This window comes from Pseudophryne corroboree, chromosome 2 (assembly GCF_028390025.1).
Source record: "Pseudophryne corroboree isolate aPseCor3 chromosome 2, aPseCor3.hap2, whole genome shotgun sequence".
Classification (NCBI taxonomy): Eukaryota; Metazoa; Chordata; class Amphibia; order Anura; family Myobatrachidae; genus Pseudophryne; species Pseudophryne corroboree.
In genome coordinates this window covers 927,241,888-927,259,249 of record NC_086445.1, presented here as the reverse complement: position 1 = coordinate 927,259,249, position 17,362 = coordinate 927,241,888, and the positions used below count along the sequence as shown (strand labels likewise).

Sequence of the window (17,362 nt, the reverse complement as noted above, 5' to 3'; positions counted from 1 at the left end):
CTGTATATGCAGCTGATATGTGCACTTCTTTGCTCCTAGGATTGACCCATTTGTCAGCTTTGTATATGGCACCGCTGACCTGGCATCATAACTGCTCTTGATTCTATTGAACTATTGTGCTTTCTTTAAATCCAGGTAGATATATCTGGCCATTAGTCTGATTATATTCAATGTAATCGCATTGTGCAAATGTTACAAAAAATAAGAATTTACTTACCGATAATTCTATTTCTCGTAGTCCGTAGTGGATGCTGGGAACTCCGTAAGGACCATGGGGAATAGCGGCTCCGCAGGAGACTGGGCACATCTAAAGAAAGCTTTAGGACTATCTGGTGTGCACTGGCTCCTCCCCCTATGACCCTCCTCCAAGCCTCAGTTAGGATACTGTGCCCGGACGAGCGTACACAATAAGGAAAGATTTTGAATCCCGGGTAAGACTCATACCAGCCACACCAATCACACCGTACAACTTGTGATATGAAACCCAGTTAACAGCATGATAACAGAGGAGCCTCTGAATAGATGGCTCACAACAAGAACCCGATTTGTTAACAATAACTATGTACAAGTATTGCAGACAATCCGCACTTGGGACGGGCGCCCAGCATCCACTACGGACTACGAGAAATAGAATTATCGGTAAGTAAATTCTTATTTTCTCTGACGTCCTAGTGGATGCTGGGAACTCCGTAAGGACCATGGGGATTATACCAAAGCTCCCAAACGGGCGGGAGAGTGCGGATAACTCTGCAGCACCGAATGAGAGAACTCCAGGTCCTCCTCAGCCAGGGTATCAAATTCGTAGAATTTTGCAAACGTGTTTGCCCCTGACCAAGTTGCTTCTCGGCAAAGTTGTAAAGCAGAGACCCCTCGGGCAGCCGCCCAAGATGAGCCCACCGTCCTTGTGGAATGGGCTTTTATTGATTTAGGCTGCGGTAATCCTACCGCAGAATGCGCCAGCTGAATAGTGCTACAAATCCAGCGCGCAATAGACTGCTTAGAAGCAGGAGCACCCAGCTTGTTGGGTGCCATCAGGATAAACAGCGAGTCAGTTTTCCTGACTCCAGCCGTCCTGGAAAAATAAAATTTACAGGGCTCTGACTACGTCCAGCAACTTGGAATCCTCCAAGTCCCCAGCAGCCGCAGGCACCACAATAGGTTGGTTCAAGTGAAAACCTGAGACCACCTTCGGGAGAAACTGAGGACGAGTCCTCAACTCTGCCCTATCCATACAGAAAATCAGATAAGGCCTTTTACATGACAAAGCCGCCAATTCTGACACACGCCTGGCCAAGGCCAAGGCCAACAGCATGACCACTTTCCACGCGAGATACTTTAGCTCCATGGTTTTAAGTGGCTCAACCAATGCGACATTAGGAAATCCAACACCACGTTGAGATCCAAAAAGTGCCACAGGAGGCGCAAAAGGAGGCTGAATATGTAGTACTCCTTTAACCAAAGTCTGAACTTCAGGCAGTGAAGCCAGTTCTTTCTGGAAGAAAATCGACAGAGCCGAAATCTGGACCTTGATGGACCCCAATTTGAGGCCCAAACGTCACACCTGCTTGCAGGAAGTGCAGGAATCGACATAGTTGAAATTCCTCCGTCGGGGCCTTCATGGCCTCCCACCAAGCAATAAATTTTCGCCAAACGCGGCGATAATGTCTTGCGGTGACATCCTTCCTGGCTATGATCAGGGTAGGGATGACTTCCTTCGGAATACCCTTTTCCTTTAGGATCCGGTGTTCTACCGCCATGCCGTCAAACGCAGCCGCGGTAAGTCTTGGAACAGACAGGGTCCCTGCTGCAGCAGGTCTTGTCTGAGCGGCAGAGGCCAAGGGTCCTCTGCCAGCATCTCTTGAAGTTCCGGGTACCAAGCTCTTCATGGCCAATCCGGAACCCCGAGTATGGTTTTCACTCCTCGCCTTCTTATTATTCTCAGTACCTTGGGTATGAGAGGTAGAGGAGGAGACACATAAACCGACTGGTACACCCACGGTGTCACTAGAGCGTCCCCAGCGATCGCCTGAGGGTCCCTTGACCTGGCGCAATATCTTTTCAACTTCTTGTTGAGGCGGGACGCCATCATGTCCACCCGTGGTCATTCCCAACGGTTTACCCGCATTTGGAAAACTTCTGGATGACGTCCCCATTCTCCTGGGTGTAGGTCGCCCATCGGAGAATCCTTGTGGCTTCTGCCATCGCCATCCTGCTTCTTGTGCCGCCCTGTCTGTGTACATGGGCGACCGCCGTGATGTCGTCTGATTGGATCAGTATCGGCTGGTTCTGAAGCAGGGGCCTTGCTTGTCTTAGGGCATTGTAAATGGCCCTTAGCTGCAGAATATTTATGTGAAGCGAAATCACCTTGGAAATTTCTTCCCTGTGTGACTGCACCCCAGCCCCGAAGGCTGGCATCCGTGGTCACCAGGACCCAGTCCTGTATTCCGAATCTGCGGCCCACTAGTAGATGAGCCCTCTGCAGCCACCACAGCAGCTACACCCTGTTTCTTGCTGACAGGGTTATCCGCTGTTGTATCTGTACATGGGACCCGGACCATTAGTCCCACAGGTCCCACTGGAACGTCCTTGCGTGGAGTCTTCCGAATGGAATTATGCTTCGTACGAAGCTACCATTTTTCCCAGGACTCGTGTGCATTGATGTACCGACACCTGTCCTGGTTTTAGGATGTCTCTGACTAGAGATGACAACTCCTCGGCTTTTTCCACTGGAAGAAACACTCTTTTCTGGTCTGCGTTCAGAAACATTCCCAGGAACAGAAGACGTGTCGTCGGGACCAGCTGTGTCTTTGGAATATTGAGAATCCAGTCGTGCTGTTGTAGCACTTCCCGAGAGAGTGCTACCTCCACTACCAACTGTTCTTTGGACCTCGCCTTTATCAGGAGATCGTCCAAGTACGGGATAATAAAAACTTCCTTCTTGCGAAGGAGTATCATCACTTCGGCCATTACCTAGGTAAAGACCTTCGGTGCCGTGGACAACTCCAACGGCCGCGTCTGGAACTGATAGTGACAGTCCTGTACCACATATCTGAGGTACTCCTGGTGAGGGGGGGGGGAATGGGGACATGCAGGTACGCATCCTTGATGTCCAGGGAGACCCTGTAATCCCCCTCGTCCAGGCTTGTAATAAGCGCCCTGAGTGATTCCATCTTGAACTTGAATCTTCTGATATAAAAGTTCAAGTATTTTAATTTCAAGATGGGTCTCACCGAACCGTTGCGGTACCACAACCACTGTGGAATAGTAACCCCTTCCTTGCTGAAGGAGAGGCACCTTGACAATCACTTGTTGTGATTATAGTGTTGAATATCCACCAACACCGTCTCCCTGGCAGAGGGAGGTGCCGGTAAGGCAGATTTTAGGAAACGGCGGGGGGAAGAACGTCTCGAACTCCAGCCTGTACCCCTGAGATACTACTTGAAGGACCCAGGGATCCATGTGAGAGAGCCCACTGTCCGCTGAAATATCTGAGACGGGCCCCCACCGTACCCGGGTCCGCCTGAGCAGCCCCAGCACCATGCTGTGGACCTACCGGACGCAGGGAGGACTTCTGCTCTTGGGAACTAGCTGTGTGTTGCAGCTTTTTTCCTCTACCTTTGCCTCTCGGCAGAAAGGATGAGCCTCTAGCCCACTTGTTTTTCTGAGGCCGAAAGGACTGTACTTGATGATACGGTGCTTTCTTTTGTTGTGGGGTAGCCTGTGGCAAAAAAATTAATTTCCCAGCAGTAGCTGTGGAAACGAGGTCTGAAAACTATCCCCAAACAGTTTTACCCCCTTATAGGGCAACTTCCATGTGCCGATTTGAGTCGGCATCGCCTGACCATTGTCAAGTCCATAACCCCCGTCTGGCGGCAATGGACCTAGCGCTTATTTTTGATGCCAGCCGGCAAATATCCCTCTGTGCATCACGCATGTATAAGACCACGTCTTTTATATGCTCTATTTTCAGCAAAATATTGTCCCTATCCATAGTTATTTTCCGACAGGGAATCTGACCACGCAGCGGGAGCACTGCCCATCCATGCCGAAGCAACGGCTGGTCGCAATATAATGCCCTAGTGTGTGACCATATCTTATAGGGTAACCTCCTGCTTTCTATCAGCAGGTTCCTTCAGGGCGGCCGTACCCGAAGACGGTAGTGCCACCTTTTCTGATAAGCGTGTAAGCGCTGTATCTACCCTATGGGGTGTTTCCCCGCGTGACCTATCCTCTGCGGGAAAGGGTACGCTGCCAATAACCGTTGTAGAAATTATCAATTTCTTACCGGGGGAAGACCACTCTTCCTCACACACCTCATTTAATTTCTCAGATGCAGGAAAAACTACTAATAGTTTTCTCTCACCAAACACAATACCCTTTTATGTGGTACCTGGGGTATAATCATACATGTGTAATACATTTTTCATTGTCTCAATCCTGTAACGGGTGGACCTATTTGGAGGGTACACCAGTCTCATCGATGTCGACACTGGAGTCAGTATCCGTGTCGACATCTGTGTCTGTTATCTGAGGTAGCGGGCGATTTTAGAGCCCCCCATGACATTTGAGACGCTGGAACAGGCACAAGCTGAGTAGCCGGCTGTTCCGTGTCGTCGGCCTTTTATGTAAGGAGTTGACACTTTCACGTAATCCTTCCATAAGTTCAACCACACCGGTGTCGACCCCGCAGGGGGTGACAACATATTTACAGGCATTCGCTCCGCCTCCACCTCATTATCCTCCACATACCTGTCGACACAGCCGTACCGACACACAGCACACACACAGGGAATGCTCTGATAGAGGACAGGACCCCACAAAGCCCTTTGGGGAGACAGAGGGAGAGTATGCCAGCGCACACCAGGGCGCTATATATCACAGGGATAGCACCTATAAAAAAGTGTTTTCCCTTATAGCTGCATATATGTTGTATACTGCGCCTAAATTGTGCCCCCCCCCCCTCTCTTTTTAACCCTTTCTGTAGTGTATTAACTGCAGGGGAGAGCCAGGGAGCTTCCCTCCAACGGAGCTGTGAGGGAAAAATGGCGCCAGTGTGCTGAGGAGATAGGCTCCGCCCCTTTTTCGCAGACTTTTCTCCCGCATTTTTATGGAATCTGGCAGGGGTTAATATACATCCATATAGCCCTGGGGGTTATATGTGATGTATTTTTGCCAGCCAAGGTGTTTATATTGCTGCTCAGGGCGCCCCCCCCCCCCAGCGCCCTGCACCCTCAGTGACCGGAGTGTGTGGTGTGCATGAGGAGCAATGGCGCACAGCTGCAGTGCTGTGCGCTACCTTGGTGAAGACTGATGTCTTCTGCCGCCGATTTTCCGGACCTCTTCTTGCTTCTGGCTCTGTAAGGGGGCCGGCGGCGCGGCTCTGGGACCGGACTCCGAGGCTGGGCCTGTGTTCGGTCCCTCTGGAGCTAATGGTGTCCAGTAGCCTAAGAAGCCCAAGCTGGCTGCAAGCAGGCAGGTTCGCTTCTTCTCCCCTTAGTCCCTCGATGCAGTGAGCCTGTTGCCAGCAGGTCTCACTGAAAATAAAAAACCTAAAACTAACTTTTTCTAAGAAGCTCAGGAGAGCTCCTAGATTGCACCCTGCTCGGTCGGGCACAAAAATCTAACTGAGGCTTGGAGGAGGGTCATAGGGGGAGGAGCCAGTGCACACCAGATAGTCCTAAAGCTTTCTTTAGATGTGCCCAGTCTCCTGCGGAGCCGCTATTCCCCATGGTCCTTACGGAGTTCCCAGCATCCACTAGGACGTCAGAGAAATAAATTCAGAGATCAATTTTTTGTCGAAAGTCTTGATGACTGGCAAATGTTTATTATTTTTTACATCAGTAATTTCACTGTCTCATGTTAAGCAAGTGACACCCTTATCCAAACTTACCAATATTACTCTGGTCTACCAATGAGTCGGTAAGCAGTCGTTGGAAGCGGTTTGGCAGTCTTGAGTTGACTTTGAGGCCAGCAGCCATTTTGGCTTTGTTAGAGCTGGTCATTCTCTTCAAATTGACCAGTAGTTCTGGGTGTTCCTTGCGGAAGTAAGCGCTGTAGAAATGATGGAGGTGGCCATCTCCGGCTCCAATGTCCCCTCCCGGATGACGGGAGTTGGGGCTCTCCGCGGATACCGGCACCACTTTCCTGAAGCCGTAGAGATTGAGCTGGCGGATAAAGCTGCTGAAGTTGGTAGTCTTAAACCAGTCACTGGCCTCGTTTGTTGGGTCTGAAGGGCGCAGCAGCTCAGACTCGAATAAAGGTTTATCAACGATGACCCCTTCTCCGCTGGAGTCCCAGCAGATGGACTGGTAGTGAGGGCTATTCACTAAGTGCCACAGCTTGGCCGGGAAATTATTGGGGTTGATGGGTGTAGACATAAGAGACTCTGCTACATCCATGAGATGAGAGATAGATAAGCTGCAGGATAGTTACAATGAGAGGGAACAGGCTCTGACTCCTGCTGTCTGCACACAGATAATGTTTGGAACCTGCTAGATCTCTAAAGTATTATTTAATTTTTGCAATATGCACTGTACCATGCCTCCCAATGGATCTGACTGTACTATATCATATGTATCGCCTCCTGTGATGAGAAAATACAATTCAGATGGATCTAGAGTGCCCAATGCTAATTAGATGATGTGCTGCTTATAGGCTACGCAACCAAATCGCTGGCACCTCGCAGCGTGCGTATAGCGATCGCTCACGGTGATGCGATGTACTGTAGCAATGAGGCTGTCCGCCGCTGCAGGCCTTATTACAGCCGACCACCACTCTCATCTCCCCGGGTTCTCTGCCCTGCGCTACGCCCCGTTCCTACCGATCAATGGAACCGTTACACACACACACACACACATCCCCCCACACACTCCCCGGATCCTGCCGCGGGCCTCGAGCCGGCAGCAGGCGCCGCACGTGCAGGGGAAGGGGCGCTAGTCCCGCCGGTAACCGCCACCCACCCCGGCAACCACAGGAAGGCAATCCACGCCGGGATTACGCGGAACCTCTGGCTCTCCAGCTTCTGTAGATTTATGGGCTGGCAATACATGCTGGGATTTGTAGTACCAATACAGCTGGGGAGCCGCACAATCCCGCGTTACACAATGACACCGAGCTAGTAGTATACAGGGGGTCTGACACGGTTATAAAGTATAACAGGACAGGCCAGTATGCTGTGGAAGAGCCCCGTCACGTGACAGCCGGCGGGAAGCACACAGATAGATCCTCATGGTGGGGTCACAGCACTGCAGCATGTCAGTCATATCAGTATTATTAGATGATTTTTACACTAAAGTTCTAAGTGGCCCTATTTGTGAATGCTGTCAGTACAGTACCTACTGTTCTCTTCATAATATACATCACCCTCATTATTGTAATACTCAGTACAACTGTACAGTGCAATGCTCCCAGTCGGATTATTGGGGGGGGGACTGCGGCAGTCATGCACCCTGGGGCCCCCACACAGGGTTGGATTAGCCCGCCGCTACCTGAGAACAGGTGCCATTCCGGATGCAGAATGTTGAGTCTCTTAAGTATTCCAAGAGCTATGCATAGTACAGTGGTGACAGCTATGTCCGGGGAGAGCAGGGCCACAAAGTCAGCAGGAGCACACCACGCCACAACAGGCCAGGAGGCATAGACTGCGCACATAGGGCCTGATACTGAGTCAAACAGATCTCGTAGCGTGGACACAGATAGCTAGTCTTTGTATACAGTGCATGCGCAGAAGCAAATGTACATTTTCTTGCCATATGTTCAGACAGAATTTGGCTAGATCTGTCTTTCCATGAAAAGGCGTTGAGGGGCAGGAATTAGGTGGTGACAGGATCGCACACATTCCCCTATAGCGATAGTGATGTGCGGCCCCGCGCATTGCTATCGCTGACTCTAAATTGTCCTGCATGCAGGCACAATCTAGTTAGATCGCTCACTTCACCGCTGGGTGTAGTGGGCGTCCTCCCCATCCCCCCTCACTCAACACACATCGCGCTATGTGCTGAACAGGGAGAGAGATGTGTGTTGTGCGTTCTGTGCTAGATTTGTGACCTGAAGGTCACAAATCGCTCAGCACACATCTCTGTACACATCGCTACGCGTACCCAGCATAACTGTTTGAAGTCAGTAATCTGATAAAGGGACAGCATTAGTGAGTCACTCAGGGCCTAATTCAGACCTGATCGCTAGCAGGCGATTTTTGCACTGCTGCGATCAGATAGTCGCCGCCTACAGGGGGAGGGTATTTTAGCTGTGCAAGTGTGCGAACGCATGTGTAGCAGAACTGTACAAACATATTTTGTGCAATCTCTGCGCAGCCCAAGACTTAGCCGCTGCGATCACATCTGCCTGTCCAGGACCGGAACTGACGTCAGGAACCCTCCCTGCAAATGCATGGACACGCCTGCGTTTTTCCAGACACTCCCTGAAAACATAAAAACTGGAAGAAAAAGAAAGACTCTGCGTTGGGGCACTCTTGTCTTGAAAAATGATTTGATGATAAAATTTAACTTTTAATTATGTTCCTATTAAAATAAAATGTGACAAACAATCAACTAATTAATGATAAACAATATATCTTGCCTTGGTGAAAATGTATTTCTCTGACGTCCTAGTGGATGCTGGGTACTCCGTAAGGACCATGGGGTATAGACGGGCTCCGCAGGAGACTGGGCACTCTTAAAAGAAAGATTAGGTACTATATCTGGTGTGCACTGGCTCCTCCCTCTATGCCCCTCCTCCAGACCTCAGTTAGTATCTGTGCCCGGCCAGAGCTGGATGCACCCTAGGGGCTCTCCTGAGCTTCCTAGAAAAGAAAGTATTTGTTTGTTTTTTTATTTTCAGTGAGATCTGCTGGCAACAGACTCACTGCTACGTAGGACTGAGGGGAGAGAAGCGAACCTACCTGCTTGCAGCTAGCTTGGGCTTCTAAGGCTACTGGACACCATTAGCTCCAGAGGGATCGAACACAGGCCCAGTCCTCGGTCGTCCGGTCCCGGAGCCGCGCCGCCGTCCCCCTTGCAGAGCCAGAAGAACGAAGAGAAGTTGAAAATCGGCGGCTGAAGACTCCGGTCTTCATTAAGGTAGCGCACAGCACTGCAGCTGTGCGCCATTGCTCCCTTAGCACACCACACACTCCGGTCACTGATGGGTGCAGGGCGCTGGGGGGGAGGGGGGGGGGGGCGCCCTGGGCAGCAATTAGATTACTTTACTTGGCGAAAAGCACATAATACAGTCTGATAAACTGTATATGTGCATTAACCCCCGCCATTAAAGTACAGAAAAGGACAGAAGCCCGCCGCTGAGGGGGCCGGGCCTTCTTCCTCAGCACACCGGCACCATTTTCTCTTCACAGCTCAGCTGGAAGGAAGCTCCCCAGGCTCTCCCCTGCAGTATCCTGGTACACAAAGGGTAAAAAAGAGAGGGGGGGCACATAAATTTAGGCGCAAAACTGTGTATATAAGCTGCTATAGGGGAAAAATCACTCAGTATAGTGTACATCCCTGTATTATATAGCGCTGTGGTGTGTGCTGACATACTCTCTCTCTAGGGCCTGGTGGGGGAACTGTCTTCAAATAGAACATCCCCTGTGTGTGTGGTGTGTCGGTACGCGTGTGTCGACATGTCTGAGGTAAAAGGCTCCTCTAAGGAGGTGATAGAGCGGATATGTGTGTGGGAGGGTGTCTCCGTCGACAACGCCGACACCTGTTTGGATATGTGTAAGTGCTGAGGTAAAATTATTGCACAAAAGGTTAGGGAACAGAAAGGAAATCTACCCTGGTCTGTCCCTATGTCACAGAGTCCTTCAGAGTCTCTCTATGTTCACTATCCAAAATAACAAAGTGTCGACTACGATAATGCAAAGTTACAGCCAAGAGGGCTAAAAGATATTCAATATATGATTATTGGAATAAAAGATGATTTGCATATCACTGATGACTCATCTGTCCCTGACACGAGAGTACACATGTTAAGGGGAAGAATGCTGAGGTAAATTTCCCTCCTCTCATGAGGAAAAAGAGCGGGAATCTCCATACAAGAGACGGCAGCTTCCCACAAGAGAATTCTCAGGCTGTATCCTTTCCCCACTAGGGCCAGGATGTGTTGAGAATCTTCCCCTTGGGTGTCCTGTTTGCACTAGCTATTCTCAGGGATCCTGCAGATAGTGTGCACATTCTAGTATACTACCCAGACCGGCGATTGTGTCGGCATGGGTTTATAGCGCTGTGGCAGCGTGGACAGGTACCTTATCAGCAGAGATTGAGACCCTAGTATGCATATAAATATTTTAAGATGCTGTCTTAAGTGATAGATATATAATTATAAAGCATGCCCAAAGGGACATGAGTATACTGGGTCCTAGAGACAAAAGCTATGTCGATTTCTGCTTGACGTGTCCTGTAGAATATACATTGGACAAATGATGCCGACTTAAGAGGCATATGGAAGGCTGAGGATTGTGTGGAGAAAGGTTCTCGGGCCTGGTCTCCACAGCTATAGCTGATAATTCTGATATTTTGCCTTATATTCCTGCACAGCCTAGGAAAGCACAACATTATTAAATGCAGCTTTTCGAATAAAGAAACAAGAAAGTCTGAGGTGCGTCCTTTCTTGTCAGAGCCGGGGGCAGAGGAAAGAAGCTGTACAACACAGCTAGTCCCCAGGAACAGAAGTCCTCCCCGGCCTCTACAAAAATCCAACGCATGTCGCTGGGCTCCACAGGCGGAGCTAGGCCCGGTGGGGACACGCCTTCGCAAGTTCAGCCACATGTGGGTTCACTCCCTGTTAGATCCCTGGGCAATAAAAATTGTATCGCAGGGATACAGGCTGGACTTTGAGAAGATGCCCCCTCACCGAGGACCCGGCGGGCTTCCCCCCAAGAGAGGGAGCCAGTGTTAACTGCAATTCGTAAATTGTATCTTAGGTGGTGGTCAAGGGTCGCCTCCTTCAACAAGAGGGTGTTATTATTCGACCATGTTATAATCCCGAAACCAGACGGTTCGGTTAGACCCATATTGTATTAAAATCCCTGAACATATACCTGAAAAGGTTCAGGTTCAAGATGGAATCGCTAAGAGCGGTCATTGTAAGCCTGAAATGAATCGGGACATAAGGGATGCATACATTCGTGTCCCCATTTATCCACCTCATCAGGAGTACCTCAGAATTGCGGTACGGGATTGTCATTACCAATTTCACCAAGGTAATGGCGGATATGATGGTGCTCCTGCAGAAGCAAGGTGTCACTATTATCACATACTTGGATGATCTCCTCATAAAAGCGAGATCAAGAGAGCAGTTGCTGGACAGCGTATCACCTTCTCTGGAAGTGAAACGGCAACACGACTGGATTCTATATATTCCGAAGTCGCAGTTGGTTCCTACAGCTCATCTGCCTCGCCTAGGCATGATCCTAGACACAGACCAGAAGAGGGTTTATCTCCCGATAGAGAGAGCTCAGGAGCTCATCACACTGGTCAGGAATCCATTGAAAACCAAAACAGGTGTCAGTGCATCACTGCACTCGAGTCCTGGGAAGGATGATGGCATCATACGAGGCCATCCCCTTCGGCTGGTTCCATGCAAGGACAATGGAACTTACTGGACAAGTGGTCCGGATCACATCTTCAGATGCATCGGTTAATCACCCTATCCCCCAGGGCCAGGGTGTCTCTCCTGTGGTGGCTGCGGAGTGCTCACCTTCTCGAGGGCCGCAGATCCGGCATTCAGGACTGGGTCCTGGTGACCACGGATGCAAGCCTCCGAGGGTGGGGGGCAGTTACACAGGGAAGAAAATTCCAAGGTTTGTGGTCAAGCCAACAGACTTGCCTTCACATCAATATCCTGGAACTAAGAGCGATATACAACGCCCTAAGTCAAGCGAAGTTCCTGCTTCGCGACCAACCGGTTCTGATCCAGTCAGACTGCAGGGGCTCATGTAAACCGCCAGGGCGGCACAAGGAGCAGGGTGGCGAGGGTAGAAGCCACCAGAATTCTTCGCTGGGCGGAGAATCAAGTAAGCGCACTGTCAGCAGTGTTCATTCCGGGAGTGGACACGACCTCCACCCGGGAAAGTGGTGACTTCATCAGGAAGTCTTCACGCAGTTTTGCAAATTGATGGAAAGTGCCTCAGGTGGACTACATGGCGTCCCACCTTAATAAAAAGATAAAAAAGGTTTTACGCTGGGTCAAGGGACTCTCAGGCGATAGCTGTGGTCGCACTAGTAACACCGTGGGTGTTCCAGTCGGTCTATATATTCCCTCCTTTTTCCTCTCAGACCCAAGGGCTGAGAATTGTAATAAACGGAGGAGTGTGAACAATATTCTTTGCTCCGGATTGGCCAAGAAGGACTCGGTACCTGGAACTGCAAGAAATGCTCTCAGAGGACCCATGGCCTCTGCCTCTCAGTTAGGACATGTTGCAACAGGGACCCTGTCTGATCCAAGACTTACCGCGGCTGCGTTGGACGGCATGGCGGTTGAACGCCGGATCCTAGCGGAAAAGGGCATTCCGGATGCAGTTATTCCTACGCTGATAAAGGCTAGGAAAGACGTGACAGCAAGACTTTTTCACTGTATATGGCGAAAATAGGTTGCTTGGTGTGTGGCCGGGAAGGCCCTACAGAGGAATTCCATGGGGGTCGATTCCTGCACTTCCTACAGTCAGGAGTGACTATGGGCCTAAAATTAGGATCCATAAAGGCCAAGATTTCGTCCCTATCCCTTTTTCTCTCAAAAAGAACTGGCTTCACTGCCTGAAGTTCGGACGTTGTTACAGGGGTGCTGCATATTCAGCCCCTTTTGTGCCTCCAGTGGCACCTTGGGATCTTAACGTGTGTTGGATTCCTAAAATCCCACTGGTTTGAGCCACTTAAGACCGTGGAGCTAAAATATCTCACGTGGAAAGTGGTCATGCTTTTGGCCTTAGCTTGGACTAGGCGTGTGTCAGAATTGGCGGCTTTGTCATGTAAAAGCCCATATCTGATCTTCCATATGGAAAGGGCAGAATGGAGGACTCGTCCCCAATTTCTCCCTAAGGTGGTATCATCGTTTCATTTGAACCAACCTATTGTGGTGCCTGCGGCTACTAGGGACTTGGAGGATTCCAAGTTGCTGGACGTAGTCCGGGCCCTGAAACTTTATGTTTCCAGGACGGCTAGAGTCAGAAAAACTGACTCGCTATTTATCCTGCATGCACCCAACAAGCTGGGTGCTCCTGCTTCAAAGCAGACTATTGCTCGCTGGATCTGTAGCACGATTCAGCTTGCACATTCTGCGGCTGGACTGCCGCATCCTAAATTAGTAAAAGCCCATTCCACGAGGAAGGTGGGCTCTTCTTGGGCGGCTGCCCGAGGGGTCTCGGCTTTACAACTTTGCCGAGCTGCTACTTGGTTGGGTTCAAACACTTTTGCAAAATTCTACAAGTTTGATACCCTGGCTGAGGAGGACCTTGAGTTTGCTCATTCGGTGCTGCAGAGTCATCCGCACTCTTCCGCCCGTTTGGGAGCTTTGGTATAATCCCCATGGTCCTGACGGAGTCCCAGCATCCACTAGGACGTCAGAGAAAATAAGAATTTACTCACCGGTAATTCTATTTCTCGTAGTCCGTAGTGGATGCTGGGAGCCCGTCCCAAGTGCGGACACTCTGCAATACATGTATATAGTTATTGCTTAACTAAAGGGTTATTGTATGAGCCATCTGTTGAGAGAGGCTCAGTTATTGTTCATACTGTTAACTGGGTATAGTTATCACGAGTTGTACGGTGTGATTGGTGTGGCTGGTATGAGTCTTACCCTGGATTCCAAATCCTTTCCTAGTAATGTCAGCTCTTCCGGGCACAGTTTCCCTAACTGAGGTCTGGAGGAGGGGCATAGAGGGAGGAGCCAGTGCACACCAGATATAGTACCTAATCTTTCTTTTAAGAGTGCCCAGTCTCCTGCGGAGCCCGTCTATACCCCATGGTCCTTACGGAGTACCCAGCATCCACTACGGACTGCGAGAAATAGAATTACCGGTGAGTAAATTCTTATTTTCTCTTTTTTTCTTTTTTATTTAGTACGATGGGAAAAGCCTGTCAGTTTATACATATAATTTTGACAGGCTTACTACCCCCAATATGGTATCCTATAAGGTGGTCTTTATGCTGTTAATTATATTCATTACAATTAATAAAATATTGTTTTGTTGCCTTGTGTGGTTCTTACTCACCATCTGTTCTTAAGTTTAACAGAGGTGTCCCCATAAGGCTTTTTATTCAGCAGGGTATTCAGTGATTGCTGTTCTGCTTAGAAGGGGAGAAAATTGTAACAAAAATTCTATTCTCACTGTATTTACATTTTGCAATTTCAGAAATTGACAGATGGAGCACTAATTGTCTGTTGTATTCACAAGTACCAGAAACAAAATGTTTCTTAGGTGTGGGTATAGAAAGAATATAAGGGGCGCCGGCGCATGCGCATTCCAGACCTGATCGGCTGCTGTGCAAAAATGCACAGCAGCGATCAGGTCTGAATTAGGCCCTAATTGCTTTAGAGATGCATCATTCAACCTATCCTGGTGGATTTAGCAACTGGCATATTCCAGCCCACTTCAGATATAGTGAAATCCCTGATAATCTCAATCATTTCCTCTATTAATAATTTATAGAATTAATCATCTTGATCTGGTGAGTCTACTCTCCATCCAGTTTCTTGTTGTCCAAATAGTTAATCCTATCTACGGGTGGTCTTCAGTATGCCGACTGACGGGATCCCAACGCACAGTATACCGGCGCCGGAATCCCGACAGCCGGCATACCGACACTTATTCTCCCTCGTGGGGGTCCACGACCCCCCTGGAGGGAGAATAAAATAGCGCGCCACCGTGCCCGTAGCGTGGCGAGCGCAGCGAGCCCGCAAGGGGCTCATTTGCGCTCGCCACACTGTTGGTAAGCCGGCGGTCGGGCTCCCGGCGCCGGTATGCTGGTCGCCGGGAGCCCGACTGCCGGCATACCATAGTGAACCCCTATCTACAGTGCAGTGGTGTAAGTTCGTCCCAGGTGCCCGGAGGCAAGATAAATATTGGTGCCCCGGCACAGATAAATATATGTATGTATGTGTGCATATGTGTGTGTGTGTGTGTGTGTGTGTGTGTGTGTGTGTGTGTGTGTGTGTGTGTGTGTATGTATGTGGAGTATATATATATATACACTGCTCAAAAAAATAAAGGGAACACTTAAACAACACAATGTAACTCCAAGTCAGTCACATTTCTGTGAAATCAAACTGTCCACTTAGGAAGCAACACTGATTGACAATCAATTTCACATGCTGTTGTGCAAATGGAATCACACTTCTGTGGAATCAAACTGTCCACTTAGGAGGCAACACTGATTGACAATCAATTTCACATGCTGTTGGTGGAAATTATAGGCAATTAGCAAGACACCCCCAATAAAGGAGTTGTTCTGCAGGTGGTGACCACAGACCCCTTCTCAGCTCCCATGCTTTCTGGCTGATGTTTTGGTCACTTTTGAAAGCTGGCGGTGCTTTCACTCTAGTGGTAGCATGAGACGGAGTCTACAACCCACACAAGTGACTCAGGTAGTGCAGCTCATCCAGGATGGCACATCAATGTGAGCTGTGGCAAGAAGATTTGCTGTGTCTGTCAGCGTAGCATCCAGAGCATGGAGGCGCTACCAGGAGACAGGCCAGTACATCAGGAGACATGGAGGAGGCCGTAGGAGGGTAACAACCCAGCAACAGGACCGCTACCTCCGCCTTTGTGCAAGGAGGAACAGGAGGAGCACTGCCAGAGCCCTGCAAAATGACCTCCAGCAAGCCACAAATGTGCATGTGTCTACTCAAACGATCAGAAACAGACTCCATGAGGGTGGTATGAGGGCCCGACGTCCACAGGTGGGGGTTGTGCTTACAGCCCAACACCGTGCAGGACGTTTGGCATTTGCCAGAGAACACCAAGATTGGCAAATTCGCCACTGGCGCCCTGTGCTCTTCACAGATGAAAGCAGGTTCTCACTGAGCACATGTGACAGACGTGACAGAGTCTGGAGACGCCAAGGAGAACGTTCTGCTGCCTGCAACATCCTCCAGCATGACCGGTTTGGCAGTGGGTCAGTAATGGTGTGGGGTGGCATTTCTTTGGGGGGCCGCACAGCCCTCCATGTGCTCGCCAGAGGTAGCCTGACTGCCATTAGGTACCAAGATGAGATCCTCAGACCCCTTGTGAGACCATGTGCTGGTGCGGTTGGCCCTGGGTTCCTCCTATTGCAAGACAATGCTAGACCTCATGTGGCTGGAGTGTGTCAGCAGTTCCTGCAAGATGAAGGCATTGATGCTATGGACTGTCCCGCCCGTTCCCCAGACCTGAATCCAATTGAGCACATCTGGGACATCATGTCTCGCTCCATCCACCAATGCCACGTTGCACCACAGACTGTCCAGGAGTTGGCGGATGCTTTAGTCCAGGTCTGGGAGGAGATCCCTCAGGAGACCATCCGCCACCTCATCAGGAGCATGCCCAGGCGTTGTAGGGAGGTCATACAGGCACGTGGAGGCCACACACACTACTGAGCCTCATTTTGCCTTGTTTTAAGGACATAACATCAAAGTTGGATCAGCCTGTAGTGTGTTTTTCCACTTTAATTTTGAGTGTGACTCCAAATCCAGACCTCCATGGGTTAATAAATTTGATTTCTCTGACGTCCTAGTGGATGTTGGGAACTCCGTAAGGACCTTGGGGGGAATAGACGGGCTCCGCAGGAGACTGGGCACTCTAAAAGAAAGATTAGGTACTATCTGGTGTGCACTGGCTCCTCCCTTTATGCCCCTCCTCCAGACCTCAGTTAGATTTCTGTGCCCGGCCGAGCTGGATGCACACTAGGGGCTCTCCTGAGCTACTAGAAAGAAAGTATATGTTAGGTTTTTTATTTTACAGTGAGACCTGCTGGCAACAGGCTCACTGCAACGAGGGACTAAGGGGAGAAGAAGCGAACCTACCTGCTTGCAGCTAGCTTGGGCTTCTTAGGCTACTGGACACCATTAGCTCCAGAGGGATCGACCGCAGGACCCGTCCTTGGTGTTCGTTCCCGGAACCGCGCCGCCGTCCCCCTTACAGAGCCAGAAGCATGAAGATGGTCCGGAAAATCGGCGGCAGAAGACTTCAGTCTTCACCAAGGTAGCGCACAGCACTGCAGCTGTGCGCCATTGGTCCTCATACACACTTCACACTCCGGTCACTGAGGGTGCAGGGCGCTGGGGGGGGGGGGGCGCCCTGAGCAGCAATAAAAACACCTTGGCTGGCAAAATAATCACAATATATAGCCCCAGAGGCTATATATGTGATAATTACCCCTGCCAGAATCCATAA

The 17,362-nt window shown here is 50.0% G+C and overlaps 1 protein-coding gene across 3 annotated transcripts in view; it reads right to left on the bottom strand.

Moving 5' to 3' along the window:
• HSF5 (heat shock transcription factor 5) overlaps nt 1–7,070 on the bottom strand; it is a 96,905-nt gene extending 89,835 nt beyond the window's left edge. The window contains exon 1 of one of the 3 annotated variants that reach the window (XR_010241539.1): nt 5,891–7,070. Coding sequence is in view for 2 of the 3 variants with exons in the window: in XM_063956198.1 (XP_063812268.1) it covers nt 5,891–6,398 (508 nt within the window). In the remaining variant the exon portion in view is untranslated. The remainder of the gene's footprint in view (nt 1–5,890) is intronic. The other 2 variants (XM_063956198.1, XM_063956197.1) reach the window with 2 other exon arrangements.
• Nucleotides 7,071–17,362: the final 10,292 nt, after the last annotated feature.